At 40.9% G+C, this 18170-nt stretch overlaps 1 protein-coding gene across 4 annotated transcripts in view; it reads right to left on the reverse strand.

Annotated features, from left to right (window-relative positions):
• Positions 1-10463, reverse strand: part of diaph1 (diaphanous related formin 1) — a 74089-nt gene extending 63626 nt beyond the window's left edge. For 3 of the 4 annotated variants that reach the window (XM_028415453.1, XM_028415456.1, XM_028415455.1), the window contains exon 1: positions 10325-10463. In XM_028415453.1, coding sequence (XP_028271254.1) covers positions 10325-10423 — 99 coding nt within the window. In that variant the 5' untranslated portion in view covers positions 10424-10463. The remainder of the gene's footprint in view (positions 1-10324) is intronic. The other variant, XM_028415454.1, reaches the window with a different exon arrangement.
• Positions 10464-18170: the final 7707 nt, after the last annotated feature.

Raw genomic sequence — 18170 nt, forward strand, 5'->3', positions numbered from 1 at the left:
CAAAAAACCTTCCATCATCAACTCTGTTGTCGGGTTGAAAATCTTTGCCTGCCTTACAACAGTATTTAATTCAAGATTATTTTCAAATTATTAAATATAAAGAAGTTAGCCATACAGTTCACTGTGTGACATCTCACTAGTTAATTTTGATTAGGGTTAATAATTAACTTAAGTATTAACAAGCATGTTAAAGGCCACCAAGCCATAATATAGCCAGCAGACATTCCAATCATGATAGTAAAATATTAAATATTTAAGACTGCTGAAGCAGCAAGCATGGAGAGAAAGGAGAAGATGAGAAGATGTGTGACTGCATCTTGCATGCACATGGGAATTTCTTAAAAGTCAGTGTTTCCTAAAACACTTTCTTTGTAAAATGGACTGTCATAGACATGGCACATTCTGACTTTCATGTGTTTGTATTTGTTTATTTATTGTTTTTTGTTATTTGTTGCACTGCTTTTAATCAACCTTTGGTTTTGAATTGTATATTGTTTAAACATTAGACTAGTGCAAAGTGCCATGTGCTGTGTCATCTTGTTGCTCACGCTGTGCTAATATTGCTTACATGCTGTCACGGTTACACACAGGGTGTACAGAAGTACTTAGGCAGGCACACCCAGACACCACTGAAGTTTCCTATGCACTCAGCAAAGCAGGAAATTATCAACTACCCTGACACACAGTTATGAAACTGTTTCAAGATAAAAACCTTTCACCCTCTGACTTTTGCCTAAAACTAAAGACAGTTCTACCTCCATCATCCTGAAAATTTCAAAGGCCATTTTGTAATCCCTTCATCCAAGACCTACCATTGTTAATGGAGACGCAAAACCTCGCTGCACCAACCCACTTTATAGCCAGCATGTTATATTAATGAAAGTTTTGAGCAACTGGATATTATTCATGAACTGATTAATCTGAAATGCTTTAGTTCTAAAATGTGTTATGAAAGTGCTTCTTTGTTTTCTTCAACCTCTTAGTTTTAATAAACTTCAAATCAAAAAATGTAAATTAAAAAACTTCTATCAAAAAATGTAAATTAAGAAAACAATGAAAATGAAGCAGCAAGACCAAGACATCTAACAACTGGCAAAAACACATTTAAATGAACAAATATGGTAAATTTGAGACAACACACAGTGACAGCCACACAAAATTGTATGTAGGAAACACTAGGTAGACTAAAGTCACAGTGTCATAAAGGCTAAGCCTATAATTTGGTAAGAAAAGAGATTTTACACAGAAACAGACAGTCAAACATTCACACTCATTCAATTATGCACTCAGACGTTATGGGGGTGGTAGGGTGGATATGTTGATAAGAGTCAGGAAAACATAACAACAAAAACAATAGTATAAACTGATAATCTTCCAGCACTCTCATTATGGACAAGTGAACTTCAAGCCAGTAGGCAATATCAATTTGAGATTCAACAAGTTTTCCAATTAGACTGTGGCAGCCTCCAATAGTTTGTTCTGCAACTGGTTCATAATAAACGAAGCCCCTCTTCACCAAGAAAATTGGGAGGTGGTCAACAGTGTGCTGCCCCCTCTGTCACCTTGCCACAACTGTGACAGGTGTTGTCGAAACATTGCATTCTATTTAAGTGTTTACAGTCAGACAGAAGTGGGACGAAATGGCTGAAGTGACACAGACCCTAGCCCATATTAAGCGACTTAGCTAATGTTGAGCCCCTTATGTAACAGTATTTCCAGTAAAGTGAATGAGCCTCAAAAACAAACTAATGCTGCCTGCTGCATGTGTGAAAGGTCAACTCCAAGTGCAGCTCTGATTCTAAACTTTTCTGACGTTTGTGTGAAAACAACTGAAGACACTCTAGAGCAGGGGTGTCCAAAGTCTGGCCCGCAGTAGGATTTTATATGGCCCGCGACTTCTGTTTTAAAATGTGTTATTTTTGGCCCGAAAAAGAACAAATCATACAAAATCAACAGGCATTCAACAGGCAACTCATTGTGTAACAATTACCCTATGTCCTAAGCAAAGCTTTGTCAGCTCATGCTGTCTGCATCGCATGGTGCATCACATAGTGCCATAGGGTTTGGACGGTGGTTACGGCAACACAGAGGGCTCTGAAGGTGCACAACACCGGTTCAGCACTTCTACACAATTCACCATGAAACTAAACATGCGTTAATACTTTCTCCTTCAACCTTCCCGACCATAGTCGGAAAGCACAGAGGAGCGGTGTACAGCTCCAAGGACGAGCGAGGATGCTCGTGGTTAACCCACATCACAACAGCAGAAGCTTTAGTGAAGGTCCAAATAGGGTTGGGCGGTATTAAGGTATTAAGGTATACCGGCGGGGCACACAGGTAGCGACGGTATCATTTTTAATACCGTCAATAAAAAAAAATGCAATGTACTTATATAGAAGATAAGGATCAAATATTAAAAATATTTTATTTGATGCCTTGTGTGGTTGAATCTTCAGTTTCACTTCAGTAGTATAATATATTCAGTGTGCACGGTGTGCTGCCAGCATGAAATTTGAAAAAAAGTCAGTTCGCTATATGCGTTTTTAAATGGCCTCAATAAAAACTATATTAACTGAAAAAGATCGCTTGTCATGTTTCAGGCAGTTTATAATGCACTTTACCTGCCGTGAATTGTAGGCTACAGTAGCTGAATTAAATTTAGATGTGTGCGGTGTCTCTGCAACTTGCAATGCGTATATGTGCTGTTTTGATGGGGCTCTCAATGGAAGTTCAAGCCAAGTCCGGGAGAAGTGATGGCAAATTGTTGCGCACTTGTGGCATCTATGAGCGCACGGCACGGTACGTACACCGGGGTAAAATGTGACGGTGTCAAAATTTGGATACCGCCCAACCCTAGGCCCAAAGCACTCATTCTTCCTCGCATGGCTGCAGAAATATTGTCTTTAACTCTGCACTGTACATGTAATTCTTGCCGCTAATCAACTTTCCACTCACAGGAATACAACCGCTCTCTTCGTCTCGTACGCACTCTCGCACACACTCATACTCCTTACGGAGAGACCGCAGTACATCAGGCTAAAGGACACCACATCATGGTCCTTCAACATCTGTAGGAAACTCCTGTGGATGTTCTACCAGTCTGTGGTGGCTAGTACACTCTTTTATGCTGTGGTCTGCTGGAGGGGGGTAACATGACTAAAAGGTGTCCTAACAGGCTGGACAAACTTATCAGGCGGGCCAGCTCTGTGGTTGGCATGAAGCTGGACTCCCTAGTGACAGTGGAGAGAGGAGAAAAAACTTCTGGCTATTGTGGACGATGCCGGTCATCCCCTGCACACTATCATCAGTGCTCAGAGAATCCTGACCAGTAACAGGCTGCTCCTCCCCAAGAGCAGGACCAACAGACTCAGAGACTCCTTTGTCCCCCCAATCCATCAAACTTTACAACTCTGCTTTCGGCAGGAGGGGGAGAATAAGGGAGAAGGAGGGACGAATACACTCTGCCTTATACAACACAGGTGCAATAATTTATATGTGCAATAACTCATCTGTGCCATCTATGCTGGTGTGCAATGTCTGTACATAACTCCTCTTACCTTTTAGCTTTTATTATACTGTATACTTATATACAGTATAATAAAATATACTTCTGTTTTATTCTATTTCTGCCGGTGTGGTTTTGCTGCTGGTACCCGAATTTCCCTGAGGGATCCTCCTCCCAAAGGGATTAATAAAGTATATTCTATTCTATTTTATACACGCTCACTTCATCACAGGTACGCACAAACATGCATTCACTCTTATGCTTAGGCATACAACCTGCTATAATGTGTGTCTGTGCTGTACAGGTGAAGTTCTCTGCCTTTTACCAGCAGCTGGATAAAAGCAACTTTCCAGAAATGCAAACATTTGTAAAAAACTTGGCTCCATTCACGTGAGCAGACTGTCTGTTATAAACTATGATGTTTATTGGGGTAGCAATGAACAGTTTGTCTTTGTTTGATAACATTACGTTACCTTATTGTTAAACTGCCAGCTGTACACAGTGTATAAGATGCTGTGCTTCTCTCCAAACTACGCCGTATTTCAGTACGCATCTATCGTAAGACGTCATTACTTCCTTACGTCTTGTTCACATGCACTGCAAACATTACATAAAATTACAAAAGACCTGATTGAGATTCCCAGCTATAATACTCTACGTGACATTTTACGTATGTCTACTGCTGCTCTTAGACCAGACCTGTTATAGATAATCAGATCTCACCTTCACAGTAGTGTCAATTATTGCTTGTTGCTCAATTATCACAATCACACAGCTTCTGAATATTTTAGATTTATGCTGTAAATTCAGATAACTTGTATGCTTAACTGTTCGCTAAAATGCTGTTACTTTTTTGCTGTGTGGAATAAAGTAATTAAATAAAAGCATCTATTATTGCTAAAAATACTGTCATCAAGGACTGTTGGGCCTCAAACACTTTATCAAACCTCGATAAACCCTGAAAAAATGATTTGAGTGCCCTCCACATACTTTTGTCAGAACAGCAAATAGGCCTGTTCTGTTTATGGTCATGGTGATACACAAAGCAGTCTAAGATTAGCTGTAATCTCTAAGATGAAGACTGCAGGGTGTCACAGGGAAGGACTGACACTGTAATCCAAACTAAGCCCCCCCCCATACTTAACCACAGGTAACATACTCATGGTTGAAAGAGCATTCATATATGTGAGGATCATTTAGCCAGTATAAAAAGGCATCATACTTTGACAAAAATATAATAAGGTCACAGATCAAGACTGATCTTGTCCTTATGCTGCATTAGTTCTACAAATCTGTATGAAGAATTAACAATGTAATCACCAAATGTAATTGTCTCATGACAAAATCCTGCTCTGTTTTAACATCACTCTGGAGGCCTTTCATGAGAGTGAAAGTCAACATGTTTACTAGACCACTGCTCCTGTTTTACACAATTGATGGAAAGAGGGTAATAAGAGCGATAAGGGTAAGCAATGATGGGGATGAATAAGGAAGCATCCTGTTCGCTATTTTTGCACAACTTCCTGTGACAGCCCTCAGTATTTGAGAACTAATATAAGAGGGTGGAAACACTGACATGAGTGTGTGTGCATACAAGTATGCATGCACGCAACTAGAAACAATAAGGAGAAGTAAGATGCAACAATTGCCAAAGTGAGTGTGTGAACACCCAGGATGTTGGAGTAGTGTGGACATAGAAATATAATTTCACTTCAGTCACTTCAGATATCAACATGGTATTACATTACAGGCTTGGGGTTAGCATATTAGTATGTCGAGTTGTCGACTATACCTGACAGAATAATTCCAGCCTCAGGAGTACATAGATATTCTAACAAAATGGTAAAACATTTTACTAAAAAAAAATTTGTGGATCCACAGATGAAGGTGAGATTCCATTCTAAGTATGCTATTTCAGCCGAGTAGCTGGTCTGCATTCCTCTGTGTGCTTGCCCCAACAAATTGGTCACCAGTACTTTTATTACACAACTCAGTTCTCCCAGCCAGTAAATACAGGCTTCAAAGAAAACAGCTGCCCCCTTTCTGGGCAGCACATTAAGAACAGAGCAAACAGAGAGTACTATTCCAATTAATCATTATGATAACTTATGGAGGATTGTTCCAACAAATAGGTCTGGACACTCTTTTTGTATAACTCAAAATTATGAGTGGCAATTAAAGTGACAAAAAATCCATTCTTAAGCATCTGAGAAATTAATCGGTCAACCAATTAATCATTTTTGGCCATTTTTCAATCATCCAGAGCATATTAGGTTGATTAAGACATCTGCAGGCAGCCCATTATTGTTGCTTTGGAACATGTGTAACACCGACCCTTGTGTCAATCTGTCATTCTACCAGCAGACTCAAATTGAAGTTACACAGTGTAAGCCAATTTCAGAAAGTCAGAAGAACAAAGACATAAAATAGTGGGGAAAAATTGCAACTCCTAAATTCTTATATTTCAGATGTCACTTAGTGCACGTAGCATCCTCTATATTGCATCTACAACACCTTCGCTTGTGGCCTGTATAGTGCGCAACGTAGCAGATATGAGTAGCAGCTTAAATAATATGAGTGCTTTTTTACTTTTGTGATCACATAGATTGTGACCACTTGGCTTCAGACAGTCTGTCAACAAAACAAAAATAAACAAAAACATGCTTGAGGAGAATTTTGAGAAGGTGCTCATATAGTTTTGAGTCCTGTTGTATTACAAGTATTAGCTATAATACTATTAACTCTGTTCTCTGTGTGATTCAGCCCTAATTTACACTGAAACTGTAACTTTTTAAAACCAACTCAGTAATTTCAGCGTTACGTCACCTATAACTTGTGGCTTATTGCTGGCTACACCTCACTAATGCAGGTTCTGCTTTAATGTCCTTTCCTCCATTTTACTTCTCTAGCTTCTTTTCCACCTTTTCTGTTGCTTTTTGTTACAATCTTCCCTTCACTTCCTCTGTTTCTGCCTCCTCTCCAGACCCTGCTCACTGATAGCTCACTTGCTTTCCCTGTCCAGCCATGCTCTCTAAATTACTACCGTTAACTGTGAGCCAAGAGGCCCTGGCCACTAACAGTACATTAACCACTCCAGTTTCATGCTGGCACTCAGTCATCCTATTCTTCAGTTCACAGTAAGCCCTTCTTCCCCTGAGATGTACAGAACAGGAAACTGTGTGTGCGTGTGTGCTTGTGTGTTTGTGTGTGTGTGCTTTGTCTGCTGTAGTGTGTGAATAGAACAGACGTGTAAAAAGACTGGAGACAAGAGACCTGCTGTGGACCAAAACGAATTTTTTACTGCTCTACTTGACTCACATCACTTGAATCAGACTTAAGTGTGACTAAAGAGTCATGACCTGACTGGCTCTATTCATGCTGTTATCATAAATTAAGCATTTGCTGAGGTGATTCCCCCAGGATGTTAGTGCACTGCTTTACACACAGGCACAACACTTTACACTAGAAGGAATAAACAAAAACACCAGTGTTTGGATTGTGGCTCCCTTTAGATTGTGCAACATAAATGTATCATTTTACTTATGGGTTGGAAGAAATAATAAACATGACAAAACATCAAAAACTCTTCTCTAACAAGATACTCACAGTGGGAAATTCAGTGAAATTCTGGGAACTGGTTCCTGGTAAAACTCGCCTTACTATGTATTTATTTCATAGTTGATGTATAATGCTTATTATTATTACAATCATCAGTAGAAAAAAAACGATTTATTATATTCATTAGCATGACTAAAGCTGGGGACACACTACACAATTTATTCCCAATTTTACCCACGATATCGTGTCAGGCAAAGTCTGCACCAGTCTGCACTAATTGGGGACAGTGTAGTCGGCACCAATGTCTGTTAGTGTGTAAGGAGAACAGACCAGACCCGACCTCAGTCGCAGTGATATAAACATGTTTGAATTTTTTTGGGCCAAGTCTGGATGCAGTTGGGTAGTGTGAACTGATCACAGACCCAACTGTAAACATGTGTTGCCAACAGCCAATGAAAAGAGAGGGTGGGACAAGATGACCGAAGTAGCAGGAATATCTAAACAATGATCAACTCCCCCACTACTTCATCCAAACTCGTTTTTTCTTGGTGTTTTTTTCTGAGCAGATACCTGCACAGACACGAGCTGAGAGCCGACTGTCATCAGTGTTGGTTTACTTCTTCTTCGAGTTTGTTGGCGGTTAGCAAACAACAAGTTAACACATTACTGCCACCAACTGGGATGTTTGTTTGTAAACTATCACTGTCACCATAGTTTGCTGCATTCCGTTGGCTTTAGTTGGTTAATCTATCTAGTCTAATCTATCCAAATCATCTAGTCTGTGATCCCTCATCAGGAGCAGTTGTTAAGTCTGTGACCCCCATGATAAAAATTCTGCTGAAGCCAGTCTGTTAGTGTGTAATCCTAGCCGTTTTAAAATCTGTTAAGACTGGGAAAGTTGTGTAGTGCGTCCCCAGCTATAGGAGAACAAACAGGCAGTTGAAAACTGCATGCATAAACAAGTCAGCATTTGTCACAAAAGCTGACAAAGGTAATGTCAAACTGACTGAAGTGACAACATAAATTCACAAGTTAGTAAGTAAGCATACAATCCATGAGAAGAAACATGTCTGGAAATGTCATGAATCCAAATCAATCCTGTATTTGCGTTATTTGTCTCCAATTAATTGCAAAAAAAACAGACAACCTGACAGACTCAACACTGGGACCTAGGGCCAGAATCTGTGATCTCAAAATCACCTTGTATCCCAAACAACCGTCCAAGGCAGTGATCCCTGGCTAATCCATGCTGTGCTTGCCTGCTGCATTGAGCCAGCATGTTTATGTCAACAGCATTCATGGATGCTGATCCCTTCTGTCTCTTTGGGCCTGCAGAACACAGATAACTCTTTAGGGAGCACAGCTAAAATGACCTGATTTTGATTTCAAACAAAGTCCCTGGGTTATGCTCAGCTACAGATGTGTAAGCACAGTAAACCATGGTAATTATTCCTGTTAAATATAACTGCAGGTTATGTGCACCAAGAGCCAGCAAGTGTGTGAGCTGAGACATGCACACAGACGGGCTTAAACACAGCAGGGGAGTATTACACCAGTGCAGAATGTCTGTGCAACAGCACTAGGTGAATACTGGGAGAGACAAACTTGATGCACAAATGTGATGTAGTGGAACTCTGCTAAAGCCATGGTCCTAATGCCAAACCTAGCTGAAACCTATTCACAACGTACTGTATCCAAAAATAAATAAATAACTATTGCAGCTTAGACGTCTCCAAAACCTGTGACTGTGTTCTGTTGTGTTGTCTAGGATTGGCACAGTCCTAGACAACACAACAGATACATTCACACAAAGATTAAATTAAGATTAGAATACCAACTGGCAAACTGAATAGACATGACACACACATCCATTATGTTATTATCACTGGTATGTCTAAGTATGGCCAAGAAGATGTGAAAGAGAAGTGGTTTCTGCTGGTGTTCATTTTAACATTTTATCATTTCAGAGTCACAAATTAGTCAGTGCCTGAGACAAGGTAGTTAATGGAGTTTGGTTTTCACCAGATCAAGAAAACCTACATAATCATAATGTAAAAAATAGGTCACATTTCAATGTTAGTGGGTGGACTGAATAAAGTCCAGGACATCCCTCAGTTTAAAGTGGGCAGCCTGGCATAGAAAATCAGACACATGTATGCTGATATCTCAGAATTCTTGCACAATTACTTTCTGTCTATGACTCATGTTTACTTAAAGCCCTACCTAATCCTGGGTGTATTTAACACTGCTAGAATATTGAGCCACTGATTAGCATAGAATTTTGTTTACATTTATGAATGAAACTGTCTCTAAAGGCTGTGTAAGTGCAAAACCCTACATGTGTATTTACAGCACAGTATATCCTGACTATCACAACTTCACTGCCTGAGCATGCACCGTTGTATGGCAGTGTACAGTACACTAACATGTCATCAAAACGAGTCCTTTAACAATGTCCAACTACAACCACTCCTACTTGCCATTTTGTGTTGTTGATGGTACTATCGACAAGAAAAAAAAAAAAAACTACTACAGTCAATTTCTATAAGCAGATCTACACCACCTTAAAGTTAAATGTCTGAACTCTGAAAGTAACTGCGCATAAGGAGTGTGTGGTAGAATTGTTAATTTGTCTTGTGTATCCTCTATGGTTACCTTTTGCCACTGTGTCCAATATCAGTTTCCACCTGTTACCAGACATGGCCAAGGGGTTAAGTTATGCAACAGTTTGCTCTCACTGATGACAGACATCACTACTGATGACTCTTACTGCTCTGCTGCTATCACCCTGACTCACACATGCAGAAACAGGCAGGTAGACCTCATATTATCATACCAGATATTACTTCGATTAAGTAATCTTGAGGAAGTTTAAGCCACACCATACTACAGAAAGTGAGATCACCCATTTAACACTATTCTTTTTAAATGTGCTGTTGTATTCTGTGTAATCAGGAACAACAATCTGAATCAGATTGTGGCCTTGAATGAGTTCTGGCCTGTTGCAATTTGTCAGGAGTGCATAGTTTAACATGTTGTCTTCGCTGTCGAAGAAGAAGCTACTTCCTCATATGATGACCCTATGCACATACTTTGACCTCAGTTGGGAATCCTTCGTTAACAGCTGGTGAATACCTTTAGGGGGTCGAAGTAATTACAGGTATGGTGGCTGTTTGTTACTTTGTTGTGTCACTTGAGATACAACACTCGTAACTGACTAAAGTTAAATAATTGTGATGCAGCAACCAGTGAGATACTCACAAATTTCTTTTTCCCATCTCCATCCTCGTAGTTCTTCTTTGATTTCTTGTCCTTCTTGGAACCAGCAGCTGAGGCAGCATTCCCTGTCTGTTGATCCATACTTTGAAGGTAATCCGCTTCTTGACTTGGGTGTCAAAATATCCACATGTAGCTGTTAATCTCCCGCTTTCAGCACAAAGCTAATGTTTCTCAACTTATTAAAAAGCCAAGTACTAATTCCCCGGGGCCTAGGCTAGGAGTCTTGCTAACTAGCCACAATTAGCACAATATTGCTAATGATTTGGTAGGAAGCCAACTACAGCAAGCGAGCCCCCTCGCCTGTCTGTATTACCGAGGGAGGGAAATTCAAAGCACAGCCCCAAGACCACGGGACGAAAAGTACGAAAACAACCTGTTGCGTGTCTAAATCACAATCTGGGTCGTTGCTTTACTACTCTCCGCGTAAAACACAACAAGAAGTTTTATCAATATGCAATTAAAGCCCGAAAATCTAAGGTACAATCTGAGCTAACGTTAGCTTTAGCCGGGTTAGCTTTTCTGCTACAGTAAGTAAAGTCTACGCGGAAAAGGAACTCCTCTCTCTTTCCACTTCCACGAGTGGTTTCGGCGACCACAGCACGAGCGACGAGTTGGTGTTAAGGGTGACCTGCATCGATGGCGTGTCCCATGTTTGTTTCCATGGTTGCTAGAAGTTTTATTAACTTTTTAACCCCTGGGTGACAGCGGGGAAGCGACTACGTCTTTAACGGTGGAAAAAGTCTTCCTGTTCTTTTGACATTCCGGTTAGAGCTGGCTGGGCGGAGCCTGCGCTGTGAGTCTGCACCTGAGAGGGTTTAACTGAGAGCTGCTGTGCACACAGGGCCGAGAGGGTCCAGAGACCATCACAGCAGCAACACAGAGGGATGCAGCACAGCTTTATAAATATCACTATTTCAGTACATGCGGTCACTTGTATGTTTAAAACTGCAGCAATAATTTAGAATCACTAAGAAGAAATGAGGATCATACAATCCACACACATACTCATTTCAGATGAGCAGTGTAGGAGAATAATCCGCCAGCAGCAGGCAGCACAGGCCGCTTCATCTAAATAGTAATAGGAAGAATGACAGCTTCTGGCAAGCACCCAACCCCACAGACTACATTTAAGTTTGAACAGCAGCCAGATGAAAAACTGCTTTACACTTCAACAGGGGGAAAGATAATTTGAATCTTGTAGTCTATGTATTTTTCATTTACCCTGTGATTCAAACTGTTTGATTTTGTTATAAAGCCCTTGTTGATTTTTACTCTTCTACTTTAGTGACTCAAAATTATCTCCAGGTCATAAAGAACGGTTCAAGAAACCCTTTCTACCATTTGCAATGACACTTTACACTTTACTTCATAGCAGATGAACACTACTGCTTATATTTATAATAGGCTACCATGTAGCACAATACTGTTGCACTATACTTGCTCAATATACTTTCATTACACAATTTACTATTTCTAATGTATTACTCAAATATAGCCTACTGTACATACTGTTCACCACTGTATATACAATTGTATATATTTTTTGCCACTTGTTTTTTATATATTTTTTTCTACTGAAAGTATTGCTGAGACCTGCCAGTCAGCTTTTAACTTTTACATCTTTATACTTGACTTGTTTATATTTTTTGTAATACCATCTTTATTGTATGCTGCTGCTGTAACATAACTAATTTCCCCTTGTGGGATCAATAAAATATATCTATACAGTATCTACTAGGTCCCTGTTTGACCAACATAACACCCACACATCCAAATAATAGCACTGCATCATGTCTTGAAAAACTAAAATAGTTATAATAATAATAGTAATAGCTACACACTCATCATTGACATAGGACATTATTATATAGCCCAATATGTATTATTATAACTCTTTTTGGGGTCATAGGCCAAAGGTGCTGCAACTGGCTTGTGTGTGTGTGTTTTGTAAAAATGAAGGTGCAAAAAAAAAGGAGCGTTGCCATCTTGCACTGTAAACAAATTGTGCATGCAAATGATCAGACTTGGTGCTCCACCAAGCGGTTAGAATATATATAACAGGCAGTGAGGCTATAACTACTGAATGAAAAAAAAACAATACAAGTCTACTTTATACTGCTGTTTAACTTTTTGGTGCATGAATAAATAAAACTGAAGAGAAGTGCAAAAAAAAACACTTGCAGTCAATCACTAAATAAAGAGGGCACACAGCCCATTCTAATAAATGTGCTAAATAATGGTCCACTTCTTTGCTGAATGTCCTCTAAATAACAGCTTTTATTTGGTCATCCATTATTACTCCAACACTCAGGAAAAGGCTTCTGCCTACCGCCTGCTCTGCCTTGGCTGATTTTAGGGCTTCTAAAATACATTTATTTGGATTATGCACCACAGACAAAAATAATCACCATGTTTAGCTCATCTAGGCGCAATTTTACATCTCCGATGACGCATTCAACAGACAGAGAACAAGTGTTGGAAAGGTTTTTGACTCCTCCCCCTGTGATGTCCGATGCTTGGAGTTCAGTGTTTATCTTCCTCTCAGACATACACAAACATGCGAGCACACATTAGTCTATATGCGCGCCAACACACACACACACACACAGGCACAGGATTACAGAGATAGGCGCTTTCTATCTGTCTTGGTATGTGAGATGTTTTCCAACAACAAGATTTGAGAGGATTTTTGCATCACCGGTGGCACTGAAACAGACAACAGTTTGGTTTATCGCAAAGGACTCGTCATACTTCAGCCTCAAGTCTTGCTTCTCTGGGATGTTGGCGCTATGAAGTGAGGGAGTGAGGTTAATTAAAAGCGAAAGTGCATGATAAGACAGCTAGCCCTATGGCCCGCGTAAAAATAAGGACTCAATTGAAGTATTAAATGATAAATCGTGGCCCTTCACTTTAGCAGCTGCAGCAGCATCTTCAGCATCTTCAGGTGCACATGAAGACAGCCACTTCAGAGTAGGCTATATTTAAATATCTTTATGCGGCGATATAGACCTACAACTTGTCATTTAATCATTTTACAATAGACAAAATCACAAGACAACACAGTTAAGTTACACTCTTACAAAATATATTAGGCTATATACAGACGAGTGTAGACCCTTTTATGTGTTAATATAAAAAGAAAAACAGATTCAATTTGGCAAGGCCTGTGTCATATGTAAATTTGGACCCAAACAGCAGGTCAGATTTGTAAGCAATTAAAGGAGTTAATACGAGATTGTGAGCATGAATTAGTTTCTGCTTTGTGGAGCACAGAGGGGTTGCAGTGGATGATGGATTGTTTCACATTTCAGCCATTAGGCTCTTTACCAGAAAGTACAAGGCTGTAAGTCTCTAATTTGATCTGGAATAATAATGTTATCTTCCCACCTGCTGTAACAGCCACAGCACTCCCTTTATTCCACTGCATTTTGGAATAGAGGCATACAAATGATCCGAGTGGAAAATGCAGGAAATGTGCCATAATCGAGGCTGATCACACTCCCAGTATTCAGGCCAAAACCAGTGATAAAGGCAACAACTGAATTGTCCAGTTATGTGCAGCAGTATAGTCCGGAGGGAATCCTTAAACCCCTCACTAAAGAATCCCAGAGGTGAGGCTGGGTAGAGGGGGGGCGGGGGTCTTGCCTACTTGTAGGAGGTCCGGGCCTCTCTCAGTGATCTGTCATATGGCATGGAGGCGAAGAATGAGTTCCTCAGCTGGCAATTGATGAAGAACACAATAAGCAGCACCAGCAGGAAAAGCAGTAGGCACATGACTATGTAGGTGATCAGGTCCGGTTTGTGGAGCTCGCCCTCCCGGAGCCCAGCTCCACCTCTCCCCGCGGTTGGCCTCAGGAGAGCGGCTACGCTCACCGAACCGCCGTGGGAGGCGTTCAGGGAGGAAGGGGGGTGTGTGGTGGACTGGGCCATGAGCACCAGGTCGAAGCCGGTGGTGTCGGTGGAGTTGAGGAGGATCTGCCTCAGCATGGCGCCACGCGGGCTCACCGGCTGCGTTGGTCGGCTGGAGAATAAAAAAAACACACACCCAGAAAGGGTTATGGCGCTTTCTGACCCATTGTCTGATGCAACAATAATAAAATATAAAATGACACTTTCAAGCAAGATACAGCAGAACTGAAGAAGGAGTGGCGAAACGGCTTAAAAAAACAATCCTTGAGTCCAGTTGCCTCATGACAGGACATGACTACGACCTGGATAAATGAGAGCATCCACAGACTTATCCAGTGATTCTAAAATACGTCTAACAAGGTCACTGTCAGATTTTGACAGTAATAGCACAAGTGAAATGTCACAAAGTAGGCTGAACTAAATTACATACACTACAAACAACGACGTTACTTACTTTGGTCTGGGCTGCGAAGAGTTCCGCAGGTGAGCTGGAAAAGACCAAATCTGGGCTCCGCATTCCTCAGCGTCCCCGGCTCTGTCTGCCCCAGCGCCGCCGAGGACGCGCCTCGCAGAAGCGGCAGGTCGATGGTTTCAAATCTGCACCCAGAGAGCATATGTCGCCGAGTGGGGTACAGAAAACGCGGCTGCTCTCGTCACATTGAACAGACCTGGTTAAATCCTCATGTGAGCGCACACATCAGGGTCTCACTAAAGTAACACATTACCTATTTCCAACTTGGTTTTTAAAATCCAAGTCCTGCTGCCACGCGTGTGGATAACACACACACACCGCGTTTAATAGCGGTATCCAAACGACTCTAGGGTCTGGCAGAGGTGGTGAACTTCAGCGACGATCGCACTCGTCCTCTTGTGCGTCGTGGTGCGCAGTAGGACAAGATGCCTGTGCGTACAGCGCGCAGAGAAATCCGGGTCGATCCTCCTTTCCCGACCATTTGAATGTCCTTTAATCCAACAAAGAATCGATTCACGTCGAAACGAACTATCCACTGTCTGGTACCTTATGACTTTATCGATCCAGAGCCAATAAAAATGAGATGAAAGGGTCAGTAGTGACAGACAAAACATAGGAGCACACTGAATCGGAGTCTGAAGAGCTTCCTATCTTCTCCCTTGGTTGCATGTGTATGTCAGAAGGACAGTGTGTGCGTGTGTGTGTGAGAGAGAGAGAGAGAGAGGGAGAGAGAGAGGGAGAGAGAATGGAGAGAAGGATAAGGATGGCGCTAGAGACACGTCACTGGACAGGAATGTGTGTATAGAGTCCCATAAGCCATAAGGAAGTTCTATCTATCTATCTATCTATCTATCTATCTATCTATCTATCTATCTATCTATCTATGACATAAGTATTGACCCAGAGTCTGAGCCACTTTTGGGCCTTAATGGGGAATGTCTCACACTGGGGTGATGAGAAGCAGGAAAACGGTGTGAGACTGGAGTGAGCTCATGGGTGATTAAACAGGACCCACTAGTCCATTGTCTTGGTGTCTGATTCAGCTAAATAATTAAACTTCAATGGTTAGAATCATGTTGGAATCTCAATGATTAACCCATATCTGAGTTTAGAATGTAGGTGTGTTTGCTCTCCATGAAATACATTTGACATCGGTACTGGACACTAACAAGAAGTTGTGAAAGCCAGTTCACTCTTACATGATGTTTTGGACTTGAATGCGCACACAAAGGGCCAGTCCCTAAAAGCTATGCCGCTGTCTGTTTCATATTCATCTGCACCTGTTCTGTCACCACAGAGTGGCTTGCATGCACAAAGAGCAAGGACAGGGACACACAGACACACAAATAAACTCACACACACAATTTCACTTTTGGAGATAGACTTACATTCATGTGAGCTGTCCAAACACAAGCCAGAGTGACTTGCCAAATGCAAATGCTAACCTTAATAGAGACATTAGTTGAAATATTTGTAAATTTATAATTTCTGTTGAATTACAAATTAGAAACATAAACAGAAGATCCGGCTTACTATTCCACCACTGATAAGAAGTAACTGGAAACTATAGCACATATTGGACACATCCAACACATTAGACACTGTTATAAGCATTTTTGCACAGCACTAGTTGAATGTGTGTTTGTTTAACCCAGCATGGGCACTGGTTAATTTACCCTACCCCAGCCTCGAACATCAGGCAATATCAAGAACTAGTGGCCTAAGCCTGCTTCAAGTTAAGACCATGTAACTCCTGCAGCTTTCGACCAACCAATAACCAATCAACCAATAACTTCTTCCTCTCAAATATTCAAACACAGTCCAAAGCCTAGTTATGTGCAGGGAAGAACAGAAATATTTGTGACAGGGAGATTACTGTTTATTATTCCTCTTTGGTGTGAAGTGATAGACTATTCTGCTTTTGTGCTATATGCTATAACAGGCTGGTCTCCCATCATACATTCAAACACATAACTGTGCCTTAAAGTGGTCATTGCCCATACAATCAGGTCACATGGTTTAGTTGAAGAAAGAAAAACATTGGGGGAGTTGTGATATTACATATAGAATATGCTGATTTTTACTGTGTTCTGTGACTAATTGGAATATCTGGTCATTAAAAATATGAATTGTAATTCTGTCTGTCATTAAGGGTCTCTTAATGAACCTTTGTAAGCCACCTTTCCCATGTGCACTCCCCCTGGAGTGTACCATATATAATTAGAATAATGCAGCATAGACTCTGTGCATCACCTTTTGCATCTGTCCTCTCCTCTCTGATTACTGCACACAGAGATGGAAGGGCCTTCCATCTCTGTGTGGTCTGCTTCTCCTGCTTCTCTGTGTACCATTCTCCTCCTTCCCTCTCTCACTCTCTCTACATCCCTTTCAGCATTCCTTTGTTTCTTAATCCTTTAAAACCAGAAAAAAGGGAAAAAAGACAACTCATCCATGAAGCACTCTGTACTCTGAATGAAGATAAACAAAACAACTAAAAGTTTGGGGATTTTCTGAGTTTAATAATGTTTTACAAGTGGAAGAGCAAAAAAAAAGAGTGCTTAAAAGAAGCTTAATGTTCGTGCTGATGGGACATAACCAAAACGAATGGAAAGCCATGCAAGTCAACAGGGATTATGTAGTCAGCCACACAACTCTCTTCTTCTCCCATTCACACACACAGTGATACACACTCATCTGCACCGTCAGCTAACTGGAGAATTAGGTTTGCTCACAGGCTGTTATTTTTATTTTTCCCTTATTTCCCATTATTTACAGGCAGAAAAAGGATCAACTTTTTATACAAATCTTTCCTTCAATGCATTCTGCCACTGTTGTGCATCATTAAGTTTCATTCACCTTAAATTATGGCATGTCAAATGAGGGAGAAGTGAAGAGCTCTTACAAAAGAGGCAGTAATCTGCTCTCACAGCAGTGCTTTACTCAGCTTGTGGTGCTAATTCCTTTGAGGCAAAAAAAATAGTGGAGTCCACTGAGTTTTGTTTATTTTTTGCTTCATGAAATTGTAATATTGTTTTGTTGCTTTCCTCAGCATGAGTTCCACAGTGCACTGCAGTCGTTCGCCACACAGGCAGGACTCCAGCAGCCACCCAAATATACTGTCTATAGCCTATCCATCACTACAATACACTGGCCCATACAAAAACAATGCATTAATGATCAACATTTCTAAACAATCTAATAATCTTCTTTTGTATGCTATAAAACACACACATAGATGGTGATATGTCCAGACAGCCTTGAAGATAGGTCATGAGAACATAGAGATGCACGCTCCTACGTGTGTGTGCATAAAAACACACTCACAATGAGACATCTGGCTTGTATAAACCATGAGCAGCCATGTACACACATGAACGTAAACATAGACAGAGAGACAGATGGAGAAAGAGAGGGAAAACATGTCACACAAGGCAGACAATATGACTG

The sequence above is a fragment of the Parambassis ranga genome, chromosome 10, assembly GCF_900634625.1.
Source record: "Parambassis ranga chromosome 10, fParRan2.1, whole genome shotgun sequence".
NCBI lineage: Eukaryota > Metazoa > Chordata > Actinopteri > Ambassidae > Parambassis > Parambassis ranga.